At 34.0% G+C, this 18308-nt stretch overlaps 1 protein-coding gene across 4 annotated transcripts in view; it reads left to right on the top strand.

Moving 5' to 3' along the window:
• The window catches only part of LOC149808052 (SWI/SNF-related matrix-associated actin-dependent regulator of chromatin subfamily A member 2-like), an 85049-nt gene extending 71428 nt beyond the window's left edge, over positions 1 to 13621 (top strand). For all 4 annotated transcript variants that reach the window (XM_089973063.1, XM_089973081.1, XM_089973074.1 and 1 more), the window contains 8 exons: positions 2665 to 2775; positions 4601 to 4839; positions 5449 to 5554; positions 8010 to 8111; positions 8328 to 8478; positions 10368 to 10432; positions 10976 to 11050; positions 12172 to 13621. In XM_089973063.1, the coding sequence (XP_089829189.1) occupies positions 2665 to 2775; positions 4601 to 4839; positions 5449 to 5554; positions 8010 to 8111; positions 8328 to 8478; positions 10368 to 10432; positions 10976 to 11050; positions 12172 to 12177 (855 nt within the window). In that variant the 3' untranslated portion in view covers positions 12178 to 13621. The remainder of the gene's footprint in view (positions 1 to 2664; positions 2776 to 4600; positions 4840 to 5448; positions 5555 to 8009; positions 8112 to 8327; positions 8479 to 10367; positions 10433 to 10975; positions 11051 to 12171) is intronic.
• The last annotated feature ends 4687 nt before the right edge of the window (positions 13622 to 18308 follow it).

Consider the following 18308-nt stretch of genomic DNA (forward strand, 5'->3'; position numbering starts at 1 on the left):
CAAAAAGAACTACTAACATGCATGAGGAATCTAATAATAAAAATGTTCAGACAAATTGATTTTGGTTATAAATATTGATGACAGATAAAAGTAAAAATATAAATAACATTTTTAAGTAATGCATGGTATTTCTATCATAATTTTAAAATTAAGAAATTTATTAAGATTTTTATCTCTATGTAAATTTTCTTTAAATAGTAAAAGTAACAGTAACATTACATGACATATTCCTTTTAAATGTTAGTAAAATTGGTTGCATGCTAAATTCCATTCAAATATGAATTAAATTTCAAACATAACTACACTTTTGTTCAGACTGTATTATTGTGGAATATTTCACCTATAATACTACAAAGATACTCTACTTAAAGGTTATGTTATGATTCAGATAATTTTGTAACTGTAGTTTCATCTACCTTTATTTTAATTGTAACCATTGATGTGGTAGGAATCTAGCATGATGTATACAATATACTGGTATAAGTACTTTATTTTTATTTTCCTGAATAAAAATTATGGTCAAACCCACCCACAGCTTATTATTTATATTAAGCTACCAAATCTCCATAAAATAGCACAAATTAAATATCGCACTCTCCATTGACAACTACTGTATTTTTCCAAATTAACACAAGTTTGGGTGGATGACACAAGGTATGTTTCTAAATTTGTACACTATGAAGGGATTAAATAATTCTCAACTAGATTGTAACTGTGCCCAGTAAATGCTTTTGGATATAATTGTGCCAGGTAAATACCTTTGGATATAACTGTGCCAGGTAAATGCTTTTGGACATAATTGTGCCAGGTAAATGCTTTTGGATGTAATTGTGCAAGGTAAATACTTTTGGATGTAACTGTGCCAGGTAAATGCTTTTCAGTATAACTGCCAGGTAAATGCTTTAAATGTAATTGTGCCAGGTAAATGCTTTTTGATATAACTGTGCCAGGTAAATGCATTGGATGTAATTGTGCCAGGTAAATACTTTTGGATGTAATTGTGCCAGGTAAATACTTTTGGATGTAATTGTGCCAGGTAAATACTTTTGGATGTAACTGTGCTAGGTAAATGCTTTTTGATGTAACTGTGCCAGGTAAATGCTTTGGATGTAATTGTGCCAGGTAAATGCTTTTGGATGTAACTGTGCCAGGTAAATACTTTTGAATGTACTTGTGCCAGGTAAATACTTTTGGATGTAACTGTGCCAGGTAAATGCTTTTCGATGTAACTGTGCCAGGTAAATACTTTTGGATGTAACAGTGCGGGGTAAATGTTTTTCGATATAACTGTGCTAGGTAAATACTTTTGGATGTAACAGTGCAGGGTAAATGCTTTTCGATATAACTGTGCCAGGTAAATACTTTTGGATGTAATTGTGCCAGGTAAATACTTTTGGATGTAATTGTGCCAGCTAAATACTTTTGGTTGTAACTGTGCCAGGTAAATGCTTTTGGCAGAGATTGAAAGTGGCTATAGTTCATAACAGATTGAAAGCTGACTGTATTATGAGTTACAATTCTAAAATGTATGTACTTAAACCATTCTTAATTTATTGATATGTTTTTCATTTATTGACTTTCTTGAAGGTCATTTATTTATTAATTACTATTGTTACTTGTAATAAGGCTTGATATGGGTTTTTTAAAGCCCAAAGGATGTAATTAGAGTTTATTCAGCTTTGCATCATGAATGATATCCAAGTCTGTTGCTCAGTAAATTTTCATGTGAGTATCTCGAAAAGTAGATAAAGTTACCAAATTTGTTTTGCACACGAATTTCAGCACCATTTGTATCGACGTAGAGAGCATCCATTTGATGCATGCTGAAAAGACTGCGGATCCTGAAGTTATGGATGTAATCCAGTTTTGATGCAGGACTGACCTGTTATAGGGGCCATTGCATGTCATATTTAGACATTGTCTATTCATTTGACAAATTATAAACATATTAAATAGAAATTTAATATAGTTTAATGAAAACTTGATGATGCAGACTTTTTTAATTGTGACAGGCGATGTCTGCCACAGTTACTCTGTATAAAAAATAGACTCATCAGTTACTCTAAGACAGGGTGCACAACCCTGGCCTGTGGTCCAGATCTGGCCTGCGAACGCGTTCTGTCCGGCCCTTAGGGTCAATTAAAACAACATAGAAATCTGGCCCATGAACAGTAATTATATTAAAGAAATTAGTGTTTGCAGCCCTCAGGTGGTCCTAGAAAATGCAATCTGGCCCTTGGCCAAAAAAGGTTGTGCACCCCTGCTCTAATATCAACATGGCAGATTACATGTACCAATGTTTTTTTGTTGGAATGAGCGGTGTTACTCTGTTGAAATCATTCATATGCAAAACGAGTTACGTAATTTTATCTATATTTTGAGATGATTACAATAAAATTCACTGAGCCTCCGACATGGATGCCATTCACAATACTCAACTGAATTAAGTTTATGTTTACTTCTGTCTTTATATAGCTCTTTGTACATGACTGTAATATTTTCTACTTAGAAATTAAACCTAAATTTTAGATGTTTCATTGATTGTTGTAGCATCAATAGTCTGTCTCAGTTCTTACATAATTTATGCTTTATATTTTGCAAAATATGTGTTTTTAATACATGAAAGTATCGTAACAGATGTAATGATGTTAATGATCATAACAGGTTGATAGACTGACATTTGAAGAGGAAGAGGAGAAATTATTTGGCCGTGGCTCTCGTCAGCGCAAGGAAGTAGACTATTCTGATTCATTGACAGAGAAACAGTGGATGAGGGTACGTTATCAAGATTACATCTTTCTCAAGCTTGCTCATCTAGATTTATTTTTATAATTCAAACATGTATGTCCCCTAATGATGTAGATTTGGAGTAGTACATGGTGTACAATTTCTGGGTAGTTTTGTGTTTGCAACTATTTCAGTCAAGTACAAAGTCATGGAAAATAATGGAGAAAAACACTTCATGCTGTCAATTGCCAAAATTGTAAAAATTAAACACAACATTCTCCAGAATCATATATTTGCACAAATACAACCCATGGAAGTTTCCATCTTCACATGTTCATCTAAATTCTAGTTTTTGTGAATATTCATTTCATATCCACAAAGAGTTTGATAAACCTGGTTCAAAATTTAATTAAATACTGATTGAAAACTTCTTTCATCAGCAATTGGTTCAAAAGCCAGATTTTACCTTTTTTTATTTTTGATATGAAGTGACTATATTAACCTGCACAACTTCCCATGGATGGGACACCAGTCTATCACAGGTTAACTGTCTGCAAATTCTGTACCCATTTGCAGCCAAGTCAACTGGAATAATCCAGTTCTTGTGTTTTACTCAAGAGCACAATAGAATGAAGAAATCGGGAATTGTTATTGTTACAGAATCAGAATTTTTTTGATCAAAGCAGGTTTCTGGTTTGTGCATTGTTTAGCTCTACTGTTCATAGTCTAGAAGAACCTATGGGATGTTCTGTTGTCTTTCATCCATCTTCCATCTGACTGTTAGCACCTGTCCTAAATGAAATGGGCCAGGTAGTCTAAGGCTTTTACAGATCACTCACATCTCACCTGTGTCTGCATGGATTGGAGTCTGGACTTGACTGACATGGTTATGTCAGAAAGCTTGCCAGTAGTTTCCTTTGGGTCAGTGGTTTTTTCCCTTGTCTTCCCAGGTTCATCCTCCACCAAATATACATGGCTGCCATATATAGTCAAAGCATGTGCTGAAAAATGATGTTAAACCCCACAGCATCAAACCAACTAAAATGCAAATGGTGCTAATATGGCTACCACAGCACCCATCATAAAAAATCTTCCTCCTGAAAACTTTGTGTGGTGTCTTGTTGTTCGTGTGAAATGTCTTAATGGTCATAAATGAAAATTGTACCAATCTGACACCAGTATGTCCACTAGAGCAGCTACTTTTGAAAACCTTGCTATTGCTGAAGAATATTGGAAACACTTTCAACACTCAGCTGTTAAAAGGAAGATATGGCCATATCTTGAAATCCTGGAAATTCCTTTCAGTCAATAGATCATCAGTCCTGTCAATGGACTCTTGTTTTTGTAAGTAACCAAAAGAATTACTTTTGATAATTATTTCCCATTCCATTAATGTCCAACCAAATTCAAAGCAGTTTCTACTTTTTGTATTCAGTTATGAAATAAAAACAATTCTTTATTCATACTGCAGCAAACTATGAAGAATCCTAGCATCTCCCCACCCCCTCAGTGAAATCAGTAATAAATCTATGTTCTTTGCATGAAAGATTATTAAATGTTTAATATTGATGCAAGAACCACAAAATCCAGGTAGTTTCAGGATAAATCTGATAGTTGTACATGTACTTGTAAAAAATGAAAGAAATATAAATGTATTAAATTGATTTTTATGATCTAATAAGGATATTTACTGAAATTCAACCATTGTAAGGGAATTTCAATCACAGAAAGCAGTTAACAGCTGCTGATTGCGACCATTCTATAAAACCAGAAAGGGACTTGGATTTAGCAGTTTGATACATTATCATCTACTTACTGCAAACTTAAGTGTTGGAAACAATCCAGGTTTTCCCCCTTTTTTTTATATTAACAGGCCATAGAGGATGGGAATCTTGAGGAGATTGAAGAGCAGAAGAGGGAAGGTAAAAAGAAAGGCGGTCCTGGAAGAAAGAGAAAGAAGGAAGTAGTGGAGGAGGTTCAGGTTCAGCCTGAGACACCCAAGCCCAAGAAAAAGAGGGGTAGACCTCCAATGGAGAAGCTGAAACCCAATCCACCTAAACTTGCAAACACACTGAAGAAATTATTGGATGTAGTCCTGAACTACAAGGACAAGTGAGTTTCCAAACTTACACCATGCATGGATTTAACATCAAGTCCTTCAAAAATATTTTACCTATGCAGATGTGTGTGTAAAGAAAAGTTTGTTTTTGAAAATGTTCCATGATGAATGCATTCTATCATATGCATACAGCAAAGGAAGAATATCCTCTATTTTTGCATGCAGTATCATGTTTCCATTTACATATACTATCTCTACAAGGAAGAATGTTGTTGAATAGTTCAAGTTAAATTCCATATTTTTTTAAAGTCTTTTGTTATTATTATTTATTAATATAAATTGTACTCCACAGATTTTTTCCTTTTTATGGTGTTAAATTTTGTATTTCACTTGTTTTGGATATAATTATTTTTTGTTTTTTACTTTAGACAAAATTATATTGTAGAAACACTTAGACTTCTTTCTGAAATACTGTAATGAAATATAAAGGTATTTGTTCTTCCTACAGTATTACTTTGAATACATAAGCGGTCCAGAATTAAATTCATTATAGAAGATTAAACTCCACATTTTATAATTTAGAACTTGTACAACTATTTTATAGCCATTTTCTTATATAATATGAATTTCCTCTTGTGAACATTTCTCCTGATCGTTTTCAGTGATGGTAGAGTTCTCAGTCAGGTGTTCTATAAACTACCATCTAAGAAGGAGTTACCAGAATACTATGAGATCATCTCCAGCCCTGTGGACTTCAAAAAAATCAAGGTAACTATTTTAGCAGAGAAACTGCATATGCAGTAAATACAGGATATGCAATACCTCCAGTTCTAGCCAGTCGATTGCCATATGCTAAGTAAATTGACTGGGGTTTGTAAAAAAAAAAAAAAAAAATTAATACGCCACCATGTTGATCAACTTTGCCTGCCAAATTTTAAACAAGAAATATGGAATTTATATGATAGACTCCCTGAAAGTCGCCAGTAAATAATTAATATTCAGTCTCCTGCTTTGGTCAAGACATAGGTATATATTTGTATATAAATCTATAAACTTTTTGTGCAGAGTGAAGCACTTGTCTTATGAATAGAGAATAATACTATTTCTATTTTCCATATTTCATTGGTAACTTGTAATTAGCACTTGCTTGACCTTTATGAATAATAATGAGCTATTTGTGTGTTGAAATCCCATGCAGGTGTATACAGTGTAATGCATATTAACCAGAACCTAAATGATTGTTTAACTCGTAATCAAAGGAAAGGAGTCAGTAACTCGTCAAAGGACTCGCAACAGTATTTGTCACGTTGAATGAAGAATCATTATTTTAATCCATTAGATTTACCTGCCACTGATTCCACTGAAATATGACATGGGTATCTTCCTAATTACTGTGACATTCATTATAAGACTTGCTGTTTTCTAACTATGACTGAAATAAAAATGTACATCATTTATTTAAGTGAAATAGAATCAAAACTTAAGTGTCCAAAGGCACAAATAATTGTTGCTGAAGTACACTGTAAAGTTTAAACTGATTGTAAATAAACGAGTAAGTGAAGTTTATGGTTTTTTAGTAAAGTATTTGGTGTTAAATACTGCTTTGTGAGTGCATTTATTTAGTATGAGTACCTGTATAGATCAGTATGCTGTAACGTATGTAAAATTACAAGATGTTACCTGGGGACTGACATACAGGTAAACCACCAATTTTCTGGCACCCTTGGTTCCAAAGCCTTGCCGGATTAACAGTTTTGCCGGACCAACCGAGGTCATGCATCGCCACTATAATGCAATTTCATCTGCATTATTCACCTGCTCTGGATTAAGGTGCTCATCAACTACAAGCTTCTGAATTTCATCCACATACTCGGCAGCTCCTAATTGGTCTGAAGATCGTTTTTCTCCACACACTTTATGCATGGAAATTCCATGATCCTTCTTGAATCTTTGAAGCCATCCTTCACTATAGTCACACTCGTGTTCTACTTTAAGTTCTTTATGAAACACCTGAACCTGGTCTATTACCATCCTGCCCGACAAGTCCACTCAATCACTCCAACATTTTCTAAACCATTCCATCATCACTCAGTCATGCTCAGTACTCTTACCGTCTTTCATAGTTTTTCTAATGTTCATTCGCTTCTTGGAATCTCTGTCTGAATAGAATTTCAATATTTTGTCCCTCTGCTTCTTTATATCGTAAACAGTTGATGAACCAATACCACATGTATCAGGGCTTTAGCATGGAAACACCATGGTCCAGTTTTTTCAACAGTTCTACTTTATTTTATATCAATATTGAGTGGTTACGCTTGACACCACCACCGACACTTGAATCTTTCAAGCGATAGCTAGGGTTAAATGTAAGTAAAATAAGCTAAGAATTGCACAAAATACAAGTATCACCACCAACAACTGTAAACAATCCAAATGAGTGCACGCTCAGTAAACTAATTTGGCGGCATCGGGAATTTCAAGTGCCCGCTCGTAATTTTGTCTGGACTAAAAGAGAAGCCGGACCATCTGTTGTTGGAAACTCTTTGGTTTACCTGTACTGTATGTTCTATGACTATTGAGTCTACTGATGTTAATTTTTTTCATCACTGAAGTTCTACAGCACTTTTCAAAACCAAATTTAAGTGAAAATTTAAAATACATAATAAGGGACAGAATAACTTGCATTTCAGATCAGACCATGTTCACGTAAGAACCAAGAAGTTGACAACCACCATGTGCAGAAAAAAGTCAACAATCTTAAACATTGTATGGAAATACCATGGCAATTTCATTCAGTGTTTATAACAGAATTCTATATATAATAGCACAAAATACAAAGACAGCTACAGACAAATATTTTGGTTTTTTTATTAAAAATATTATGCTGTTCCAATTTCAGTTCTGAAAGTTTCAATTTGGAACGTGCTTGGAAACGACACATTGAGTTGGACACTTGAGTTAGCAGGTTCCAGAAGAAACGCTTAATAGAAACTATCACATCAGTTTGTTAATTTTTTTTACAATAAGATTGGAAATTATTTTAATGAAATAATAATTAATATTAGTGCCTCATTCCTTAAGTATTGTCAAATACATAATGATTGATAATCTGGACCAATGACCTTCATAACTAAAGTAAACTTGGCTTGATTCGTGAGGGAAGAGGTTGAGTTGTGTCTGAAGTACATTAATGACATTCTGTTCTTTTGCATTTACTCCACAGCAACGTTTTAAAGAGCACAGGTATCGATCAGTAGATGACCTGGAAGATGACATTATGCTCCTGTGTGGAAATGCTCAAATGTACAATGTGGAGGGATCTGTGGTAAGTAAATGGAGGCCTAAAATCTGTCATAGTTTGAAAATAGGTTGAATTCTAAATTTGTCAAGTTTGCACAGTGTGACAGTAGACCTAAATATTCACATAATTTGAAAGAAGTCTAAATGTAGGCATAATAATGTTATAGAGAAGTAATGTACAAGGAGTTTTCAACCACTCTAGTTACATCTAAAATTAAATTTGAATGCTCATTAATTTCAGATATATGAAGATTCAATAGTACTGCAGTCAGTCTTTACAGAGGCCAGAGAAAGGCTTGAGAAAGAAATGGAATCAGAAGACTCGGATGATAGTGATAGTGATGATAGTGACGATAGCGATGATAGTGATGACGAAGATGAGGAAGAAGAAAGTAAGAAAATTTCATCTCCTTCATCATTAAAATGAGTTTGCACTGTAAGCAGCATGGACTGTGCTTGAAACATTTCCATTTATTACCTTGGTAGGTTTATAATATAAATAATGGATTACCGACACAGAAACAGATAATTCTATATTCACTAGTTACATTCAAGCAAGAGTTAGCTGTCTTGTGACTGGAAAAGCTAGTTTTGCTTCTGATGCTCCTGTTTTTAGTGAAATAAATTAATATTGATGAGGTGATATTGTATCTGACAGGCTGTCAGCACATTAGTAACTATTTCTGAATTTTATTTTGCTTGTGTCATCAAGATACAATTAATTTATCTTCAGAAAGATCTATCCAAAGGATTGAAATTTAGTGCAGTTAGAAATAGGGTATTTTTTTATGCCATGCAACCAATTTCTTTTTTCTTTTAACCTGTTTCATTCATTGAAAGGAAGCAAGGCAAATAATTCATTATATTGACTATTGAGAATCACAGGTTTGGTGTTACAAAGAGTATATCACCTTGCCAAATAATGCAAATCAGATTAAATGAAATAATTTTGGAATCGAGCATGCACATATTTCAAAAAGTTTATGAAAAGGTTAAATTGCAGGCTAAGATAAACTGTGCATTGATGCAAGTAAGGATCAGAGTTTCTTTACACAATTATGGATGTTTGTTTGCAAATAATTTTTTCTTCTTATATTGATTTTGCTGCAGTATGAATAGCGTCTCTATCCTTAAATAATTTGTATCAGACTATAGCAAAATAGGTAAAATTTACATGATGCATAGTTTGGGAGATAGCTTACATTGGTTGTTGTTCTTACAGTACCATATTTTATTAATAGTGAAATATGTTAACTGTTGTGTAAGCAAGATGAGCATTATTTGACCACTCTGGTGGCCAAAGTGGTTAGAGCATCTACCTTGGATGCAGGAGATCATGGGTTTGAACCCTGGCTGAGTTATACCAAAGACTTACAGAAATGGTACTTGCAGCTGCTTTGCTTGGTGGTCAGCATTAAGAGGTTAATATTAGGACTTGTTAGTCTGATGTCAGGATAATGTGACTGGATGGGACATGATGCTACATGTCTGCAGCATGATGCCCCACCATAAACTGTCACACTGCAGATGTTGTAGTGATATGACTAAAATTGGAAAAGCTACATTATTAGTCTGAAAAACACAAACACCCAGTTAAGCAATATCAGGCCCACTTGGACCTCATCTTGGTTCCCTACATTTTAGTTATAGGAAGTGGGTCACTAGGTTAACTGTACTGCAATTTTTAATTACAGTGACATTTAAAAACATTTTGGGATTAAACTTTACACACAGTCAAAGCAAGAAAACACACGTGTAACAACTTATGGCTATTTTTCCCACAGGTCACTGTGTACAAAAGGAATTGAGGACTAATTGTAGGTCATATTAAGCTGTATGAGCAAAATCTTAGGGTCTTTTGATGGTAAATCATCCAGGTTGCTTTTGTTCACTTTGTGAGAGTTCCATAGAGAAACATTTGTCTCCCTCTAACTGTTGTAATGAAAATTTGGTATCATCAGTTTTTTTTGTTGGTTTTTACATCAATTTTAACATATTGACTCTATCATGTCAAGGAAATGGAAGCCACGTGTCTTCTAAAAGTACACCCCGGCAGCCGACCCTTGATGTCATGGACAGGTATCAATCTGCTACCCTTGGATTACAACTTTAGCACCCATTTAAATGAGTTACTGGCTATGGAGTCTTGTTAGGAGGTCACATTGTGAAAAATGTACAACATAGATCCATGATCGGATGATCATCTAGGTGATAAATCTTGTTAGAAATGGGTCATTATAAGTTAATGATCTGTACTGTATAATGTTTAAATTTTTTGCAGGTCAACAAATAAAGTTGAAGAGTTCTAAGGAGGAGGCAAAGAAAAAAGACAAAGTGTCAGACAAGGTTTGTTTTACTTCTTGTGATAGCATTTTCATAACATCTTTGAACATGATTAGTGTTATTTCTGAAGGGTTTTTTATTTGTTGCTTTTCACTCTCAAAATTAAAAGGTATTCCATTAAGACATGTGACTCGCAAAACAGGAATAATTTTTGTGGTAACAGGGTTTGAAGGCTTTTTTAAAAGAAAGAAAAAAACCTTTTAGTAGACAATAACCTTTATTTAGATGACTTCCTTAATATGGTGAATTAAATTCAGGCACATCTTCCACAGCGTTCACTTTTACAGTAAAACATTGAGAAAATATTACATGGATTGCACAATTGAAAACAAAATAAATTCCCCTTTTTCTCCTGAACTGTCAGGATTCTTCAACAGGTAAGACACCTGGTAACTCTTAATTCACAGTTTTTGGAGGTACCTGGTTTTGTGGAGTTATTGTATTCGACAACCTTCATTAGCATGAAAGCTTCACCATTTAATTGACTCAAGGATAATATTGGTATTTTTTTATATAGATATCTAAGTTTCATTTTCTTTGTTGCAGGGGAAATCAACTGTCAGTGTAAAGAGAAAATCTCGGGGCAAGAAACCAGTTATCAGTGATGATGAGGACGATGAGGTATGTTGATCTCGTAAAAAGGATGATACATGTATGCACACAATGTGACCAAATGTAAAATTGTATTCATCTGGATCTTGAGATGTCCCCTGTCAGTGTGTGCATATTGTTGAGGTGCCCCATCAATGTGTGCATATTTTTGAGGTGTCCCCTGTTAGTCTGTGCATATTGTTGGTGCCCCCTTCTGTGCATATTGTTGAGATGCCCCATCAATGTGTACATATTGTTGAGGTGTCCCCTGTTAGTCTGTGTATATTCTTGAGGTACCCCATCAATGTGTGCATATTGTTAAGGTGCCCCGTTAGTGTGTGCATATTGTTGGTGCCCTCTTCTGTGCATATTGTGGAGATGCCCCATCAAAGTGTGCTTATTGTTGAGGTGTCCCCTTTTAGTCTGTGTATATTCTTGAGGTACCCCATCAATGTGTGCATATTGTTGAGGTGTCCCCTGTTTGTGTATATTGTTGAGATGCCCCATCAATTTGTGCATATTGTTGAGGTACCCCTGTCAGTCTGCATATTGTTGAGGTGCCCCCCTTCTGTGCATAGGGTGGCACAACTTGAAATAGGATATAGTCTTGGAACCTCAGGATAGAGTTTGAATGGTCTGAAGATGTAGACAGCAATGTTAATCTCATGCTGGAGGAACTTGGGCAAGAAAACATTTTTGCTCAATTGGAGTTAAAATAACAAAAAGTAGGAAGATGTATGTGTGTTTTGTATAAAGAATAAGTTTCATTATGACATAGGGTTATCTCAAGGCAATCAAGCCGAGACAGGTTTTATAAGTTGTATCAAAGAAGTTCTTTTCCCTCGACATGGAACATAACATGAATATGATTTTTTATTTATTAAATATTTTGTCATTTGTGCTTTCTGAATTCTTTTAGCTTTACAGTGGAATGAAATTCAGTTGAATTGGGATTTATAACAGTAATCTAAGATTATTTATGTGCAGACATCAGAGAAAACACCTGAATAGTTTAGTCTGAATGATATGGAAATATCTGTTGATCAGACATAAGGGTATGTAATGAACAAAAAGTACTCTTTTAGCATTAGGTCAGAAAGTGTGAAATATGTGATTAGATTTTTAAAAAGACCAGTGCTTTTCTTTTTCAGGATTGAAAGAAATACACAAGACTTGGAACAATGAACAATTACTAACTTTGTCCAGCCTTCAAGAATTTCCCAATGGAGAATTGGTCCTGCTTTTATAAAATGTCTCTACTTTGAATCTCAGCGCAGACTTTGCATGCTGATTATTTATGATAGGATAACTGCATTGAACCTAAATTGCTGGAACAAGCGTGTTATTTGTGGGCTCATCATTGAGAAAGTGACAAATAAAAACTTCGTTAGAAAATGAGCAGAAGGACAAAATTGCGAGTTGAGTGTGTACTTAATTGAACAGTTTTGTCTGGAGCAAACAAATACATTGGCTGCATATCAGCTGGAGGAAAATTCTGTAAATTATGTTCATGTACATATACATCAATTCATTTTAAAACTTCAGACTTACATATATGTGTATTGTATTAATGTTTAGTTCCATGATTTTTTTCTGTAATGTTTATCTTTTACAGAATTACTCGCATATTACTTACATTAAGTTCTCAAATGTTTAAGCCACTGGTGGTTTTTAAAACTGAAAATGTACAGATGTTTGAAACCAGGGAAAATTGACATTAAATGCTCCAAATGCAGATATTTCTTCATTTTTAGCATTGAACAACATATAAATTATGTTTCTGTTCAGAGACAGAGTTGCATTTATTTGGATCAATTTATATTTTCATTTTGAGGTTGGAAAAGGATAAAGAAATTGGATTAAACTATATCATTTTTCAGCTTTAATTGGTTCAAATTAGTTTTTTTCATTTATCTGATCATTGTGTTCAACTGCTATCTGCAATTATGAATGTATAAAAACTGTCACTGCACATGTTTATCTTTTTTTGTCAAATGTTTATTTTATATTGTTTTCATTGTCATGTGTAGAAGAATCATTTAATATCACAACTCCTTATTCATCATCCTTACCTTTCTGATGGTTAGAGAATTAGTTTTTGCTTCTCAAATAAAAACTTCTAAATTTTAAATTAATGTTTTTAAAAAAAAGAATTTCGGCACATTTGCCATGACTAAAATAAGCACTATCTATTCATGAAGATCTAGTGAAATTAAGGTAACATCTGAAATCAGCTAGGAAATAATAGGAAATGTATTTAAATTTGATTTTATGTGTTTATGTCCTTGTGTTCTTAAGAAAAAGGTAGAAAATAGGTCATAGGCTATACATGTATTTTTCATGTGATACCTTTGCTTTGTACTGAGTACCAGTGGTACTGGACAGGTAAGTGGTATTATTCCAAAATACCCTTTGTGTTGTATTCATTCTTTATGAATAAAGTTCATAATGGGTCATCATGATGCATTACCAAGTTTTCCGTCATGACCAAGGACAAATTAGTATCATATCTTGCATTATGCAAAGTCGCCTCTAGAGACTTTTTATGATATTGCTTTTGTACATGAGTATGCTGTACTTGGTAATAAAGTTAAAAAGGCACTGATTGTTTTTGTTCTTTATTTTTTTGTGTTCATCAAACACACAGTTGAAAAATCTACATTTAGTTTCAAAGTCTCTCTTGTAACAGATATTAGCCACACTGTCATGTATTCGGTACTGTAGTGTGCAGTTCATTAAGATCCATCGACATTTAAAGGTTTTCCAAGGGTCTAGGAGTTAAAACCTACAAACTGATTTTCTCAACAGTGACTGGCATGACATATACCACATCAGCAATATTAGCTGCTCTGTGTTTAGTTCATAAGGTCAAGTGAGTTTATGGTATGTCCAATAGATATATATTTAAAAAAAGAGAATAAATGGAGAATAAACTATCTTTTCTTATAAATTTATAGAAAATGACAGAAAATCTGAATTTAAAAAAAATGATTTTCATTCAGTACACTTACAACAACAAAAATATAGCTGGTAGACTTAGGAATGTCAGATATCACCACCACATACTTGCATAATCACATCCACACCAACAGTAAATAAAAAATATACCAAATTTCTGTATTTAAAATCCCTTAAATGGCAGAATAGCGTTAATTAGATGCAGTCTGCTGCTCTAAAATGTTCAGTAGGGGGTTTGAAACTAAGGCCATTTGTGTTCATCTTTGCACATATTTGAGACTGGAAGGTACATTGTACCATTTATGCAAAATAGGCATATACTGAGGTGGTTGTTAGTTTTGTTTTAAGATTTCTGAAAATCTTGCATTTCATTGACAACTTCAGGGTTGGAAGCATTGTGTTTTAGCTTACAGGTATGGAATAGTGTGATTTAATGGTGGAAATATAAAGTATATTGACATTTTTCCATGAACTATATGAATGTACGTCATGCAATATGAACAAAATCACTTTAAAAATATACGTGTTACTCGAGAAATTGAGAACCCAAAGGATTGAATTGTATGTTTACTAAATCTATGAAGCCAAAATGTGGCATTAAAAAGTAACCAATTAAAAAATTTAGATTTTTCCTATTCAGCTATAAAAAAAAACATTTTAACTGCAAGTGTGATACGAGTTTTAACCATCTGAAATTACTGGAGTTATATATGAAACTAGCAAGGTATCAACCATCAGTTAAGCAACCTGAGCTTGGTTGTGTCATCTTTACATTTAGCCAAGATATATGTCCATTTGAAATCTGATCCCAGTATGTCTAACAATATAAAGCAATTCTATGTAATGACTGTATCATAATCCAGTGAGTGCCATAAATAGTAAACTGTATGCCTGCCCCTACTTAAGTTTGACTTAAATAACAATTTTCTTAGAGTTACCGTGACCTTCACATACAAAAACTAAAGTTTCTTTAATATGCCTTCGCAATTGCAAACCATCCCAAAAATTCAGTCAAGGAACTCGATATAGAACAAAATTTATTGAACAAACCCAATTTTTCTTGGAGCCACAATGACTTTTGCCTTTGACATTCTGACCCCAAAATCACCTCGACACTTCATTGTACGAAGATCATTTTCCAACAGCCAATTTTTTTGCTTTTTTTAATACACAAAATGTCAAACCCTAATCATTCTTGTAATTAAATCTCATCTGCAATTACCATAACATAGCAAGTTTATGAATTCTTTTTTAAAGAAATTTGCATCTTATGAATTTTGTTTCAAAACCATCTACAGGTTCAGCACTTTGGATAAACTTAAAACTCTACCAAGTAATTTTGTGGACCACACACACAATGTTGAGCTGCATCTTACACAAAAAACAAATCTGCACTTGCACAGTGCATTTGCAACTTACTGGTCAATCCTATGGAACGTAACCTTGAATGTATGCCTTACTATATCAAATACTTACAAAACAAAAATTGACAGAAAGTTGCAAATGCATGAAACTAGATTTTCATTTGCAACTTCTGTCAATAAAATCAAAGAAATAACCATGGTTGTCCAAATAGACTGCAGTTTCCATTTTGCAAGGACTTTTCTTGCAAACAAAATGTATGATTTTTCTGTAAATAACAATGCTAACTTTCAATTTTTGTCTCCGAAATAGCCAAGTTGGTCACAAATCAGAAAGTCGATTTTTTTTGTGGAGAATATTTTTAAAATAAGACCAAGCACTACTATTACAAATTGTGTCATACTTGTTCATTGCATTATGTCACGATTTCAGATGAGGCACAAGCTAATTCTCTTTACAAAAATGTAATTTCCTGTGAAAAATTAGGACAACCTAATCCAACCATTTTTGTCATTTATATTTATACATCAGGCTATGAAAGTAAGGCAAGTTTACAACAACAACAAAAAAAGAGGGGGGCAGCATATTTTGCCAAAGAGTGAGCTTAATTTTCTACACACAGCTTCTCGAGCAAGTTTGGTATATCAAAAAAAAGAAAAAAAATTGTCTTTTCCTCATGGCTTTGCCACTAGTTAAAATACATTTGTAGTATCACACAATGAAATAAATGTATTATCTAGTATTATTGTAGGAAAAGTAAACACCCTCTATTTATTCCTAAGCCCTTTTAACAGGTACATAATTGACATCTGATGTTAATTCAGTGCCAGCTCCTAAATCCAGTAAAAACCACTTGTCAGACTTCCATTTAGCAAGCACAAGACTTTTAAGCACTTTTCTTGCAAAAAACAGGCAACTCATGGTGAACATATATCTTACTTGGGAGGACTGGATTTGCTAGATAGTGGATGTACTCCTAACATGTTATTATTAGGTAAGTACAGTGGCATAAATATTTTTCTCCCATAATCTTTATCTCTACAAGTGGTAAAGGCTCAACATGAAAATGGGTAAATGTGACCTAAGCAAAGTAGTCCAATGACTGGTGGTTCAGGCCCCTGAACTGCTGTCCAACAATTGGATGGGTAAAACTGGTAACCGTTCACCCATCTATCTCGGGTCCAACACCACAAAGCTACATCGCCAAGTTTACTGTAAATCACTTAACTCCAAAGCACTCACGATAGTTCCTCATTGCAAGTCTCAGCTTAGATATTCTTCAGTGCTCAAAAACTCTATTAGCTAGACACCTGTGGCCCCTCTAATTTCAGATTGGGCCCATCCTGTATTTTACAAGAGGTGTCTGTCGGGATTGGGAAGACAAAAAAAAAAAATCAAATTTGTCACAGAAAACTTTGATGAAACTGATGAAATGCAGATATGTATTTTCAAGAAGTTGACATACCTGCCATAACGCGGCACAATCTAAATCAGATCACCACTGTCCTACACAAAATGGAGATTTTAATCAAATTGTAACTTGGCATGTCACGCAAAAAACACAATTTGTACTCCCAATCCCCCCGACAAGAAAACAATTTTCAGTCATCTTTGAAAATAAAAACACTACAATCAATATATGCCCGTTACATGTAGCATATATAAACAGTAAACAATCATGACTGGAGCTGATGTAAAACTATTGTTTGGGCAATTATATTGGTAATTAAAAGGCAAAGAGGTCAGGTACAAACCACAATTTCACATATTACAGCTAGTGAGATGTGTTTAAAGACTGCAGTGGGTGAGTACATTTTGCTAATTTGCAAATAGAGACATGGAACAACTCAATATAGGTAATCAAAGGATGTTAGATGCATGTAGGAGGATAAAAGTTATTATGTATTATTGCTTCAAGTGAAAAGCAAATCTGGTAGTAAATTAAGTTTCTCCAAAAATAATTATCCAATTATTTACAGATGCATCCACATGCAACACAAGATGCAAAAGTCAAAGAAAATGCACTAATCAAAGAAAACTGGTAATATAAACAGTCATCCAAATAAACAAAAGTGACTCGTACATGAATAATAGACCACTGTATTCTATATCATTAAAAGAAAGTTAGGGACCAGATGATTGCTGATACAATATAATTTAACATCATTTGTTGCTGTTGTTGTTGTAGGGTTCAACGCCCTTTTTCAGATCACGATAGGCTATACATGGTGGCCAGTATTAATGGTGGAGGAAGATCCCGGGAAAACCCCGGAAAGAACTACCAACCCACGAGAAGCTACTGGCAAGTTTTCCCACATACCCACATTGGCTGAATCCTAGACGCAAACCCATGCAGACAAAGGTGAGATGGCAGTTATCTGTAACGGAGAGCATTTTAGACCACTCGGCCACTCGGGGCCCCAATATCATTTTAAGATGTCCAAGAACATCTTACAACATGATATCAGTCTGTCTTAATACATTTTTCTTTTATATATCTATTTTGATATCTGAAAGTTCTATGTGATGGAATAATCAAAGTGCTTAAATACGCCTTATAGGTTTTTGATAGTATGCTTTTGGCACAATTTAGTTACTCATTGAAAGATGCATTTATATAATAATTTTGAGGAGTTTTGAAGTAACAGATTCCATAGTATGGATGGTAAAACAATCACACAAATGTGTCCTGTTGACTGTATATACTCACTTGTAAGTTGGAGCCAAATGCAAGCAACTCAGACCCTGATATGCTGTCACATAATGTGCAGGTAGATCAGGATCCATGTCGTTTGATCAGTCCTAAAGAACTCCATGGACCTAGATCTGCTGGCACATTATGCAATGGCAGATATGGGTCATCCAACTTGTGAGTATATATGGCATATTTTCATTAAAAGTTTAACTATGAAGTAAAAATGCACCAATCGATGTGAAAGATGGGTTGTGCTGAATGAAAACAACAATA

This window comes from Sinohyriopsis cumingii, chromosome 1, assembly GCF_028554795.1.
Source record: "Sinohyriopsis cumingii isolate HCF-2022 chromosome 1, ASM2855479v2, whole genome shotgun sequence".
In the NCBI taxonomy this organism is placed as follows: Eukaryota; Metazoa; Mollusca; class Bivalvia; order Unionida; family Unionidae; genus Sinohyriopsis; species Sinohyriopsis cumingii.